This window comes from Cynocephalus volans, chromosome 17, assembly GCF_027409185.1.
Source record: "Cynocephalus volans isolate mCynVol1 chromosome 17, mCynVol1.pri, whole genome shotgun sequence".
Taxonomy (NCBI): Eukaryota; Metazoa; Chordata; class Mammalia; order Dermoptera; family Cynocephalidae; genus Cynocephalus; species Cynocephalus volans.
Genome location: NC_084476.1, coordinates 4,620,701 through 4,634,562, shown reverse-complemented (window position 1 = coordinate 4,634,562; position 13,862 = coordinate 4,620,701). Strand labels below are relative to the sequence as shown.

At 56.6% G+C, this 13,862-nt stretch overlaps 1 protein-coding gene across 1 annotated transcript in view; it reads right to left on the bottom strand.

Moving 5' to 3' along the window:
* Positions 1 to 10,461, bottom strand: part of ADAMTS13 (ADAM metallopeptidase with thrombospondin type 1 motif 13) — a 30,588-nt gene extending 20,127 nt beyond the window's left edge. Inside the window, exons 1-9 of the mRNA XM_063082080.1 lie at positions 10,176 to 10,461; positions 9,790 to 9,856; positions 6,384 to 6,529; positions 4,366 to 4,449; positions 3,910 to 4,034; positions 3,631 to 3,777; positions 2,166 to 2,306; positions 1,642 to 1,804; positions 794 to 898 (exon numbers count right to left, since the gene is read on the bottom strand). Of these exons, the coding sequence (XP_062938150.1) occupies positions 794 to 898; positions 1,642 to 1,804; positions 2,166 to 2,306; positions 3,631 to 3,777; positions 3,910 to 4,034; positions 4,366 to 4,449; positions 6,384 to 6,529; positions 9,790 to 9,856; positions 10,176 to 10,292 (1,095 nt within the window). The 5' untranslated portion in view covers positions 10,293 to 10,461. The remainder of the gene's footprint in view (positions 1 to 793; positions 899 to 1,641; positions 1,805 to 2,165; positions 2,307 to 3,630; positions 3,778 to 3,909; positions 4,035 to 4,365; positions 4,450 to 6,383; positions 6,530 to 9,789; positions 9,857 to 10,175) is intronic.
* Positions 10,462 to 13,862: the final 3,401 nt, after the last annotated feature.

The following is a 13,862-nucleotide window of genomic DNA, read 5'->3' as shown; positions in this document are numbered from 1 at the left end:
GAGGGCAGACCACCAGCCCAAAGGACAGAGGAAGGGTCTGGCCTGGCCCAGTCAGAAGAGAAGGGACAGAGCTGCTCAGGGACAGAGTGGGCAGGGGGGAGGGGAGGCGTCGGATCCAGACAAAGGGGTTCAACCTCCCTCCCGCCTTGGCAGCGACAGAGCAGGTCTTCTGACCACTATTATTGGTCCTGAAACCTAAACCCCACCTGTTCTTCTGTAGAGGGTGGGTGAGCATTCCGTCAGGTAATGTCCACAGCACTCTCCCGCCTGACCAGTGGATCCCCAGGACGTTCCGGGGCTCTCTGCCCACCCCTCAATTATAACCTCCTACCTCCCACCTGGAAATTAGGCTGCCAGGCTGGAGGTGCCTCGTGAACACACACGCCTGCACACACACCTCTGCACACACGCACACACTTCTCTGCACATGTGCACACCTGCACATGTGCACACACACTGGCACACATGCCTGCATGCACGCACACACTCCTCTGCACATATGCACACACACACACCTGCACACATGCCTGCATACACACCTCTACACACACACACCTGCACACATGCACACACCTGCACACGCACACCTGCACACAACCTGTGCACACACACACATGCCTGCACCCACACACACACATCTGCACATGCATATACCTGCATCCCCCCACACCTGCACACGTGTGCACACACACCTGTATACGCACACCTGTGCACATGCCTGCACACACCTGCATGCACACACACCTGCCCATGCACACACACATGAGCTCTCTTGTTCACTCTCTGCTCTGACCTTCTCCACGCCACATTCTGTCCCGTCCAGGAGAGGAACGAGGAGGCGGCTACAGCTGCTCTGGTCCAGTGGGTCTGTGTGGCAGGAGAGAGCCTGGCACATGTCCTAAGAGGAGAGACAGGTGGCCATCAGAGCCTGTCCTGTCAGTGTCCAGCCTTAGCTGTCCCTCCCAGACCACAGGACACACTGACAACGCTGGTCCATGCGACAAGGCAGGGCTGACTCATTTTTCAGAAGAGGGACATGACCAGGGCCCATTGTGCTTTTAGAAGCCCATGAAAATGTTTTAATTCCTTTTAAAGTCGGAGAAAAAAATAAATGTTCTATTATATAATATTGTTTGTATTTTTACTAACACTAAGGTTTATACATTTTGTAAAAATACTAAGATATAATTTTGAATATTTTTAATGAAGGAAGGGGCCCACCAAAGCATAAGTGCCTGGAGCCCATGAGTAACCTGCGGGGGCCCTGGGAGGAAGTCTGTCTTTCCGGGGCCTGCCCCCATCATCTTCCCTCCCCCTGCCAGCACACTCCTGCTGGGGGTTCAGTTTGGAGGCCACTTCCTGCAGGAAGCCCTCCAAGCTAAACCCAGCCCCAGTGGTAGGAAGGCCATAGTAACTGTTTAGGACTCGTGTCCTCACTCGGGAGTCCGGGGCACTGGGACCACAAACAAAAATGCGGGGGGGGAGGGGGTCATTAAAAAAATGTTAAGAGTTTCTAGAGGCAACTGACAGCATGATACCTCCCCGCACCTGGCACCCAGCAGGTGCTCACAGTGCACGGGGAGGCCCTGAGCTGGACAGTGCAGACAGCACGGCCGGCCCCTCGCCGCCACGGGCACTCACGAGGTGCTCCCTGGCGAAGGTGCAGGCGACGGCGGCGGGGCCGAAGGCGACGCGGCACTGCTCCTGGGCGCCGTAGTAGAGGCCTGGCTGCGCCTCGGGCGGGCGTCCCGCGGGCCTGGGCTGCGGCGGCGGCGGGTCCCACACGCAGCGCGCCCGTCCTGCGCTGCGACAAGGTCCCGGCTCAGACCCCGTGGACACCGTGGGGGCGTTTGCAGGGGTGGGGTCGGCGGGGTGGGCATGGGCGTTCTCAGCCCGCACCTCTCCCCCACCCCCACCAAGAGCCGCCGCTGGGCTGGGACGAGCCCGACGGGTCCCGGGCGGGCACCGGGTGGAGGAGGGAGGCGGGCAGGTGCAGGGGCGGATGTGTCTGCCGGAGGGATGGGGCACAGCGGGGGGCAGGTGCAGGGGCGGCGGAGTGATGTGTCTGCCGGAGGGATGGGGCACAGCGCGGGGCGCAGGGTGGGCTGGAAGGAAGGTGGGGCAGGGTGCAGGGGTGCGCGCGGAGGGGGGCGCCCGGTCGCTACCCGAGCAGGCGCCGCAGCTGCCGGCGGCTGCAGGCGGACCAGGCCAGGTCCCCGCGGACGGGCCCGGCGCCGTCCGACGCCATCACGTGGCCGCTGGGGCCGCAGCCGCTGCCGGGCGCGCCGTCGTGCTCCAGGCCCAAGCTGCGGGAGGGGGCGGCGCTGAAGGCGGGGGGTGGGGGGCGGTCCCCAAGGCCGCCTCTCGCAGCGCCCCGCGAGTTTCTGGACCCGGCTGGGCCCCTGGTGCCGCCCTGCCTCAGTTTCCCTCCTGGGAGTGTGAGCACCCCCGCGGCAGGGTGGCTCCCGCCTCTATAGGCTGATAAATATCAAAAGGCTTTGAAATGTGCAGGCCGAGCTAACCCGAGGTGTCATACGTCTCGGAGGCCGGGTCGGGGTGGAGACTGGACGGGGCTCGAGGGGCCTGGGGGCGCCGGGGATCGCTTTCTCGCGCTGGGGACTGGTTCCGAGGAGGTGCTCAGCGTGTGACAGTCATCGACTGAACGTATAGCAGTTAAAAAGTTCTAGAAAATGTGGCTGTCATCGCCATTTCTAGGCAGTGGAAGGCAGTGGTTTTCAAACTATTTCCAGCAGAACTTTTTCCCCCCAAGCGGAATTGATGGAGGGATTCTAACGGGTGGGGTTCGGGGGAGACCGGCGCGGGAGTGGGAAAAAAAGTGGAGCTGCTGCGTGTGATCTGAGGGACAAGGACACCAGCCTTGTGGGCGGAGCCTCAACACCCCCTGGGAATTCTACTTCCAGGCTCAGAGGGGGTTGAAACAGATGAGGGGGTCCAGTGGGAGGTGGTGGGCACCAACATGGAAATTTTCTCACTTACTTTAGATGTCTCCCCACTGTTTGAATTTCTACAATTGGGTATTACTTTCATAATTAAAAAGCTAAAAATTAAAAAGAAGAGAAACCCACCACTGTAGGCAAATGATAACAGATAGAAGTAAAGATCTGCCCACGAGAATGTATAATGTTCCTAAGAGGAAAAATTTGGAAACAACATAAATATCCAACAAGAGGGGATTAATTAAATAAATTATGGTGCATATGTAAAACTGTAAAAGACGTGGGAGAAATGTTTGGGATATATCATTACATTAAAAAACAGGTAACAAAACTAATGAGGTTTGGATGTACTGTCCTCCCAGAACTCATGTGGAAATCTGATCCCCAATGTCACAGTGTTGGGAGCTGTTTGAGTCATAGGGGCGGATTCCTCATGAATGGATTAATGCTCTCCTGGGGGGCGGGGAAGATAGTGAGTGTGTTCTCGCTCTTTTAGTTCCTGGGAGGGGAGACCTGGTTGTTTAAAAGACCTCTCTCTCTCTCTCTCTCTCTCTCTCTCTCTCTCTCCTTCTCCCATTGAGGTCAGGGTCAGGGTGCAGGCCCCTCCACCAGGACCTTCCCTGCTGGGAGGTTCCTTGGCCAGAGCTTGGGGACAGTTGATGGGGCTGCATACCTGTGCCCTATCTCATGAGCGATGGTGACCCCCAGGTCGAAGCCAGTGTCCTCAGTGATAAGGCAGCTCCAGGAGGAGGAGCAGATGCCCCCCAGCTGGGTCACTCCCCGCACCTGCTGGTTACCATCAGGCAACTCCAGGTCAAATCTCGGGAACAGAGAACAGTCACCTGGGTGACTCTGGTGCTTGTCAGCCACCCAGTCACCTTTGCAGAGGGAGGGAAGGCGGAGGGTGCAGCCTTCCCAGGCCAGCCAGCATGCCATCGGGGAGCTCAGCTACCTGGTGATGTAGAGGACCAGATCAGCATGTCCAGGATCCTCGTCGTCTGCAGGGTTGATTGTCCGGCTCCACTCACAGACACTCATCAGTGATGAGGTGATGTTGGCGGTGATATTTGGAGCATCCTGGGGGATCAATTAACAGAGCCCACGTTGAGGGGACCCATATTCACCACAGTGCTGATGGCTCTTAGTACATTTCTCAGTCCCCCTAACAACCCATTACTATCCCATGTTACAGATGAGGAAACTGAGGATTAGAGAAATACAATCACTCAGCCAATACTGAGTGTCAGGGCCCAGCTGGGACTGCAACCCAGTTTGCCTGGCTGAAGGTCCTGCCATGACCCACACTGCTCTACAGGCATCCACGGGAAGAGGTTAAAGAGAGCAGAGACAGTGGTGACTCCCGGCTTCCAGGTCAATGTGGGGCACTGAAGTCCAGCTGGGTGCCTACCTCAGGCTCTGTCAGAATGATCATCCTCACCAGGTGCACTCGGAACTGTGTCCCCAGGGACGGGTCCCTCAGCAGTTCCGACCCCTGTGGAAAGGCAAACAGGAGAGAGCTAACACACCTGGTGGGCATGACCGGCTCAGGCAGCTGCTGGCTTCCGGGTGCCCTGGGTGGGGAGGGCTGGGGAGATGCTCCATCAGCATGGGGGGAGCCCAAAATGCTAGTCCCTGGGCTAGGAGCCAGTGACACCCAGTCAGACATGCCTCTGGCCCTCCCCCAGCTCGTGGCTCAGGAAGGCCAACTAACAGGAAGGAAACTGGGAAACCATGGGCTCAGAGCATGCATGATTGTCACCAGACTGAAATATTCCATCCCAACACTTCTCTCAGACCGTATCCACCTAGCCTTTGTCATCTCGTCTGTCTGCCTGGAACACTTTTCCTTCCGCCTCTGCCTGCTGCATCCTATCCATAGTCACGAGGCAGCACGCAGCCAGCTCCTCCGTCCAGGAGCCCTTTCCTGATCCACCTCGTGGGAAGGCCTCTCCTCCCTCTCCAGCTCCCAGTTTTCTCAATGCATCTGCCGGGATGCCAATCGTAGTTGACAGGTATTGTGGTTGTTGGCACCAGTTTGTCCTCTAAATTAGACGTGGCACCCGAGAGAGAGAGCATGGCTCATCGCTGGCCTTGGCTGGCCTGAGTTTGAATCCAAGCTTTACCACTTCCTACCTGTATGTTCAAGATCCTGTTAACTACCCTCTGAGCCTCGGTTTCCTCATCTGTAAAATGGAGTTAAAGCTTTCCCTGGTTGTTGGCAGACTTGGGAACAACGTAGCTGTAAAGTCCCTGGCACAAGGCTGATATCCAGTGGTGACAATGGCCATTACCACCATAGGTGCCACCTGGTAGGAGCAGGTCTTACATCCGCTCCCCAGCCGGTCCTCATGAAACACAATGACCAGAGGAGGAATGGGCTTCCATGCTGAGGTTCATCATGTTAGAATTGGAGGGGATCCCGAAACTTGAAAACAATGGTTTTCCAATGACTTAGAAGAAACATCACCTTCAGGCTTGCAGGCAGAAAACCTAAGCATCTTATCCTGAACTTGGACCAAGTCTGTACATGGAGGGACCACAGGGGTGTGGGTGGCTGTCACCTAGACCCCCCGCAGGGTGGGAGGCAGAGAGAACACCTGGGGACGGTGAGGAGTTGGAGGGCCTCAGGCTCCAAGACTGGCGAGGTGAATGGTGGAGGGAGCTTCTCCTTTTGTCCAAAATAGGTGACCAGGCCTGAGGCTGGGATGAGGTGGTGCTGAGTACCCTATGTTCTCGAGGGAGCTGCCTGTGGCCGGAACCAGACACACCCTTCAGGGCCAACTTACTAAGAGGTGGCAGCACTGCCCCACCCTCAGCACCGCCTCACGCCCCTTCCCCATCCCTGGAGCAGACCAAAGGGATGGGGAGGAGCCTGGAGTTATCAGTCATTGGCTGAAACTAATTTCCTGTGCGTTCCTAAAGTCTAGTTAGATGGAATTTTTAAAACTTTTTCAGCTAATGCATGTCGTAAGTTTCTTCCTATCATGTCTAACCTCACTGCGCTGTGGTGGATAGATGTGATCTGTATGGTGCTGATTCCTCACCGTTTGTGGAAATTCCCCTCCAGCCTAGAACACAGTCGTTTCTGTGCATGTTTCGCGGATACATTCTCTAGCTGTTTTGTGCAGCATTTCGTAGAGTGTGTTAGCTTGAACTTGATAGTTAGGTTGGTGAAACCACCTGTATCCTTGCTGACTTTCTTGTCTTTCAGACCACAGCCTCAGGTTTACACTCAAGTTCAACCCACTGAGTTCAAACTACCGAATAAACCAGCCCGCTGACGTTTGGTCACAAGCCCTGGCTGTGAGAGCATTGTGTCCTAGGATTCACGAGGACAGCCCCCCATGGCCCCACCAGAGACCCTGAGTCGGCCTCCCTGTGCAGACCAGCGCCGTCCATGGGGGCGGCTCCCCACGGAGCACTCACGATGTTGAGGTTGGTGAGCACGTAGCGCTCCGTGTCCTCCTGGTGAGCCTGGTAGACGTCGGGGCCCACGGCCACCAGCAGCTCCAGGTGCAGGATGCCCCCTGCAGCCCCTCTCCGGAGGCGGAGGTGAGGGGAAGGAGGGCGGCCTGGAGGGGAAAGGGGGGAGGGCTGAGGGCAAAGCTTTTAGAAAGTGGGTGCTGGAGAGCTAACGGCGAGAGGCCATCAGGTCTTGGAAGGAGGAACTTCTGAAGTCAGTGTCACATTTCACCGCAGCCCTGAGGGCCCAGATCCCACTAGTGACTGGGCACTTGGGGACATGCAAAAGGACAAGACCCAGGAGGAGCTGTTGTGGCTATTTTCAGGTCACCCTGTCAAGACAAGCCTCCCACTGCCCCATGGCTCTGACCAAAGCCCCCAGCCCCTCCTCTGCCTCCTGGACACCCCTCAGGGCACATGTGGGGAACAGGGTCACCTCAAAAAGCAAGCAAAGCCCAAGGTGCCACCCTACTTGCACCCAGATGCAGACTGGCAAAGGGCAACAGCCAGGCCTGGGAGGCAGCAGATTCTGGCTGTGCCCTGGAGCTGTCAGGTGGGTTTGAAGTGCCTATGTCCCGTCTCCAAGATGCTGGGTTTCCATCTGCAACAGGGGGAATATCAGAGCCCCTGTCCTGCCCATGCCAGGGCTGTGGGACTCCAAAGACAGCCCATGTCTGGGAATGTCCTTCGTAAACTGGGGGGATGGGGGAGCTGCTCATAGGCAGGAGGTCTACCAAGTAGACAGTCCAGTCCAGGGGCATAGCTGGTGACCGCATGTCATCATGCGGCTGCCCCTGCACTGGGCTCTCCCCTGCATCCTAAAGAAGCTGCGTCTATTGGTGTTGGGGCATTTTGCCTAGCCTCCCCTAGAGCTGTCCCCAATAGCAGCCCTACCCTCCCTCTCCCAGGAGCTGTACCTTGTATGACCCCTGGGGCCGTGGGGGCTGTGGAGACTGTGGGAGAGAGCCTGTGGATCAGGTGGAGCTGAGCGCCACCCCAATAAGGCACCAGCTGCCAGTGCTGCCTCCTCACTGGCTGGACGTACAGTCTGTCCATGCCCACCAGGACATCACCCTCCTGGAGGAGAGAGAGCAGCCTCAAATGTACAGCACATCTCCCTGCCAAGAGGACCACTGACACCCCTGCAGGAGGGGACTCTCTGGGCCATCATAGCACTGGGCATGGACTTGCCCTGAGCCCTCTCCAAGGGCTCCTCCCCAAGTCCAGAGACTACAAGCCCATCTTTGGGGGACAGCTAGGGAGCCATGCCCCTCTGGGACTGGGCCAGCCACCAACCACATACTACCAGCACCCCCACCCAATCTCCCATCCGTGTTCATGCACTCAGCCTATAAAAAGGCCCTGCTGGGGTCCCGTGTGTACAGGATGGAAAGGGCCTCAAGGGACTACCTAGGTCTGTGGCATCAAATTGAATGGCATCTATTCTGGCCAAATTGGGGCTTCCCAATCCAGGAACCATGATGCAGCATCATGCATGATGATATAAATGGCTCTGGCTTACTGAGTGCTTCCTACAAGTGATGCACTGACACACTTTGTATGGACATGTGACACCAGGTCTTACAACAGCCCAAGAGGCAGGTGGAGCCACTGAGACCCAGTCTGAGGGACTGGTCTGAGGTCCTCTTCAGTGAGTGCAGAACTGGGATCTGAACTCAGAGCTCCAACTCCAAGGCCCAAGCTCCTTTTGTTCTCCAGTTCCCTGGGGAGTTGACACACCTAGATTTACACCTGACTCTGCCACCTGCTAACTGGGTAGGCATAGGACACTTGCCTGGCTTATCGTAGCCTCTGTTTCCCTCTGTAGAACATGCCCCTCATGGGGTTTGACATTAGGTAAAGATGGAGTATAGTGTCATTGTCATGACATTGGGCAGCATGGTAGGGGATTAACAGGGTGACACCTTCACACCAGGGGTCCCCCCAGCCACAACCTCTCTCTGACGCCAGCCCAAGCCCCCACTCACCAAGTGGCCCATGCAATATGTGACCCTGGCCACTGCACCCGGGGGCATCAGGGCTCGGCCTCCCGTGAAGCAGTGGTTGTGGGGTCCCCTCAGCAGCCGGAGGGAGGCGTTCACCACAAGCTCGCTGGTGAAGGAGGGGGCAAGGAGGCCCAGCTCTGGCCAGAAGGAGAAGGTGAAGTGCTCCCCCAGGGCACTCATAGAGCAGCGTGTTGCCATGCAGGGAGGTCCCCCGGGCCTGTCCTCGCAGATGCAGGTGAGCAGGACCACGTCGAATTGGGGCACTGCAGGAGACAGGAGCTGCCTGCTCACCCCTGCTCAGTCCCTCCCGGGTCCTCCTGCCCAGGGGTTGGGGGCCTGAAGTCACTCCCCTTTGTGAGAATTAGTGGGGAGGAGCACTGGCCTGGAATTGGGGGCCTGTGTTGAGTCCCACTCTTCCCCACTCAAGGGTGGAGGACAGCAGGTTGCCTCTGCTCCCTAGGCTTTGGCCAGGGGTCCAGCCAGTGTGCAGCAAACAGTCTCAGCTGGGAAACAGGTGCTTCACGAGTAACATCCTGAACCCAACAGGAGAGTGAACCCAGTGGAGCCTCTGGGTCTCTGTGGAAAGCAAGAGCCAGGCCAATCCTTACTGTCCTTCTCCCAAGGTAGCCCCCAGAGGGCTCGGGGACTCCAGGCAATGGTCTCCAACCTTCCAGGAGGGACAGAGCTGGAGAACCTGGGGTATGCGATCCACAGAACATAAGGTTCTGGCCGCCATACCTGGAGTCAGCCCCACCTGGCCCTCTAGCATGCCCCGGGGACCCAGCCGTGTGCATCCCACCCAGACCACAGAGAAGCCGGCTCACAAGTGGGAACATCCCCAAATTCTCTCCACCCTGACCACTAGCCTGCCTGTCTCTGGCCCCCACAAGCCTTTTGACCAAAGTCACCCTACTCAGAAAGGGGGCTGGCCAGAAGAGTTCACAGATGCAGCCTGCAAGGGATGGGGGAAAGGCCTCTGGGGGCTTCGTGGGAGCTCGATCCAGCGCCTGTCTTGTTTCCCACAGAAGGAATAAATATTTACATCCATGGGCAAAAACCACAAGATTTCCTGAAAGTCACCCAGCACAACAGAAACCATGGGGCAAAAGGGACCAGCCAATTAGTGACCATTCCCTTGAGAATTTAACAGAATCCTGAGGTCAGAACCCAGCTCAGCCAGAACACCCAGACCAGCTCTTATCAACTCAGCAGGAAATAACAAAGTCAGTTAACAGGGGAGACTGCAGCTTCTCTGCCCTCCTCCCACCAGTTCCACCAAAAATCCCAGACCACTGACTCAATGGTGAAATACCCCCACAGGTCCTGAGTAACTCCCCTGGCAGAGAAGACCCCAGGACAAGTACCTTTTAAGGTAGCATCAGGGCCAAAGTAAGACAATACCTCCTCTGGCTCCAAAGCCTGAAGAAAACCCTAGGAGACAAAAAGAAGCAAAAGGGAGGTGGGGGGCAAGCAAGACCAGGGAGCAGAGGAGAGTCAGAGATGGGAGGGAGAGGCAGAGAAGAGCAGCCCCCATGGGTTAAGGACAAACAGATGTCTGTCTGTTCATCTCCACCACAAGAGCAGGCAGAGCTGAGAGGCCGAACCCCAAAACCCCAATCTCAGATTCCTCTGCCCAGTACGACTCTGAGGCTGATGTGGCCAGCTAGAAGGTCATACCCCCTCCTCCCAGGCGACCCGCCTTCAGCCCCCAGAGGCTCCCAAACACCGCAGCTCCTGCCATTGAGCCCACCTGCTGGAAATCGGAGAGTCCCCAGCAACCCAGGAGAAACAAGGCACAAGTGAGGATTCTCCCGACGCTGGCCACACAGAAAGGGGGGCATCTGGCCCAGGGGTGAAGCTCGCTCATCCTCAGCAAAGCCAGCCTGTGGAGGGTGAGGGGGCCTGGAGACTGGGAGCTTGGTCTGCGTGGAGCGTGGCAGGCGCACTCACTGGGCAGGAGGAGTAGGCGGTGTTTACTTTCAGGAACGTCCTCCCAGGCAGGGACCGTGGGGTGGGCGGCCCGCAGAGCCTCCAGCTGCACCCTGGGCCATGCTCCGGGATGGCCCCCAGTCCAGAGCACCCCGAAGCTGGTCCCGCATCCTGGAGAACCCGCCAGCTGTGCACACCAGCCTCCTGCGAAGGGGCTGGGCCAAGCAGTCTAGTCCAGAGCAGGAGGGAGCACTGGACCAGAAACCTGGACACATGGGTTCACATGGAATGCTGGGTTCTCAGGCTGCCTCTCAGGAGTCCCTGTTCTCATCTGACCAATGAGATAGCCAAAGTAATTACAGTTCTGCCCCCCAGCAACCTGCCTGCTCCCCTGTCCTCATTCCACTCCTCACCCAGTGTAGACTCCACACCCTCCCTGTACTCACTCCCTGGCAAACCCTCCCATGCCCTTGCCTCACTTCCTCCAATGTCTGGGCTCAGCTGATTCCCCCTTGAGCTCAACTATCCATCTATTCTTCACCTGCTGATGGGGAGAGTCACAGAACCAGGCTGAGTTCTCTGCATTCATTGTCAAAACCCCCTAGCAATCCTACCAGCTCCCCTGGAAGGTTCTCATTCACACACTCCAAACTAATCTTTTACCTCCCTCCCCCCCCAACTCCTGCCCCCCGCCAAGGGGGTTTGCCATTGTCTTCCCACTGCTAAAAATGCATCCCCTCTCCTCCGCTGTCATCAGGAGGACATGCCTACCATCCAAGCTGGGCCAGCCTGCCCTGGGCCCCCTCCCACCTTCTTGCCTTCTCCGAGAAGTTGCTCCTGCCGTTCTCTCCCCGTCCTGCATCATTAGACTCTGCCCCTCCCCTAGACTCATTCATTTTTTTCTTCAGCTGACAAATGTTTGATCGAGCCCCTGCAACAGGCCAGGCACTGTGCTAGTCATCAGGAAAGCAGCCATGGGCCAGCCACACATCAACCTCAGCCTCTTGAAGTTTAAATTCTAGTGAAGAGAGTAGACAACAAACTCACTAGACACGTACATTGTATGGTATGTTCAAAGGTGGTAAGTGTTATGGAGAAGAATATAGCAAGATAAAGATATGGCAACAGGCGGGGAGGTTGCAGTTTTATAAAGGAAGGTCAGGAAGGCCCTTGGAGAAGGCGGCATGCTTAGATGTTGAGATCCCAGTAATTGGGTCCCTCCCATCAGCACACACAAACTCTTATGTCTCTCGATTGAAACCAACAACCTCCCCTTGACCCCACTGTCCTCCTGCCATAGCCCCATTTCTCCCTCTCTTTAAGAACTGGAAAAGGGCTGTCTCCACTTCCTCGCCTCCTATTCCCATATTCCATTGAAATTGTTCTTAAAAAGGTCACCAATAGGGCTGGCCAATTTGCTTAGTTGGTTAGAGTGTGGTGATGATAACACCAAGGTCCAAGGTTCAATCCTTGTGCCTGCCAGCCGCCAAAAGAAAAAGGTCTCCAATAACCACAATGCCACATCCAGCTCCCACCTCTGTCCTCATCTCTCTCAGCCTTTCAGCTGCATTTGACACGGTCTGTTCTTTCCTCCTGACTTCTGTGATGCTCAGATCTCCCTTCAATGAAGAACTTGCCACGCAGTTGGTGATCTGCTAAGACCATACCCTTTCCTGGCAGCCACTAGCCAATGACAACACAGGAGGGGACACTAGGGCCTGGAAACTTCTTTCCAATGGGAGATTCTTGTAATAGGCAGTCTCTGCCCCAGAGCTCCCTGTTGGGTTGGCCCAAACCTCATCACATCTGCACTGTGGTCTGAGCTCTCCCTGCCCACTCCTGCGTCCTTCCTGCTTTTCTTTCACAGGCGTCAGACCAGCATCATGATCTGAAGGCGCTCCCTGCCCATCCTCCATCATCTCCTTGATCTCTCACAGGCCCCAATAATGTTGTTTTTCTTTTTCTCTCTTAGTAGGTAAACTGAGTGACCCAATAATGTTTTGCACTTCTAACACTGTCTCTGTGACTGCTTCCTGGAGTCCCAAGCTGACATATCGCCCTGATTGAAGCTGCATCATCGCTGGCACGAGTGTCTATTATAGCCTCCTAACTAGTCTCCCTGTTTTCCCTCTCACTCCCCTCTCCCATCACAATTCTCACGAAGAAGCTGCAGTCATCTCCGGCCTGTGGCTCCCTTGGGAGAGTGTGGTGCTGATAACACCAAGGCCACGGGTTCAGATCCCTCTATAGGGATGGCCAGTTAGCTCACTTGGGAGAGCGTGGTGCTGACGACACCAAGTCAAGGGTTACGATCCCCTTACCAGTCACCTTTTAAGCAAAAACAAAAACAAAAAAACGTAAATCAGACTGTGTCACTCCTCTGCTTTAAAACAAAGGATTGCTTCCCTTAGCCCCTGGAATAAAATGTCCAAATTGCAGGAAGGAAATGTCCTTCCTGCAGGCTGCAAGGCTCTATAACCTGCAGTCTGGCCCCAGCATCTCCATCACTTCCCCCTTTGCTCACAGAGCTTTAGCCACACCAGCCTTCCTTCCATCCCTCGAATGCAGTGCTGTTCTCTCTGACCCTGGTCTTCACATTCAAGTGTCAGCTCAGGCGTCACCTCCTCAAAGAGGCCTTCCTCAAGCTAGGTGGCCTCCCGTTTAAGGTTGCTACAGTTAGAAACTAAAAGTCAGGATGCCCAGTTAAACTTGATTTTCAGATAAACAACAATTTTTCTAGTACAGGTATGTCCTCAATAATGCAAACATTGTTCTTTATCTGGATTCCTGCGTTTTGAGCAAATTTGGAAGGGCTCTGGTGTCCAGCAGCCGCCTGCGTCCTGGCCTCCCACTCCACGGTACCCGGCACCCCTGAGCACCCCGTCTCATCTCATCGTCCCCACTGCAGCCCTGCTATCACAGCCATCTCCTCCACTTGCCGACTCGTGGTCGGACATCCCTGCAGGCCCTACGGACACGCGAACGTAAGCTCCACCTGCAGAGGCCCCCGGGGGTGATGATCGAGGTGTCGTCGGCCAAGCACGGCGTGCTGGGGCTCATTCCTATCGCTGCCTTTACAGAAAACGCTGCGCACTGTCACTGTCGTTACAATAGTCCTTGACTGTCTTATCGGTATTGCTGAAACGCCTTTGCAGCCCTACGGCCCTGGGCAAACCAGGTTGTGTGACTGGGGGGAACGGCTCGCGAGCCTGGCCCTCAATTTCCCCGCTGCCTCTGGAAGAAGAGGGTCCCGCGACGGCGGGAGCCGCCGTGAGCCCGCGGCCGTGACGTCCCCGGCTCTGCAACCCGGCCGGCTCCCCGCTTTCGGCCGCCCGCCGCGGTGCTACACCGACAGCGGCCCCCCGGTGCCCTTCCGGCCTCCGCACTTCTCGTTCCCACCGGACCTCGGCGAGATCCCGGGATTCCCCAGCACGAGCCTAGGTCGCCGAGCCGGGCCTCAGCTCGCTAGGGCGGCACCCTCTTCCCGTGCGGGCCGGCAGCCCGGCCC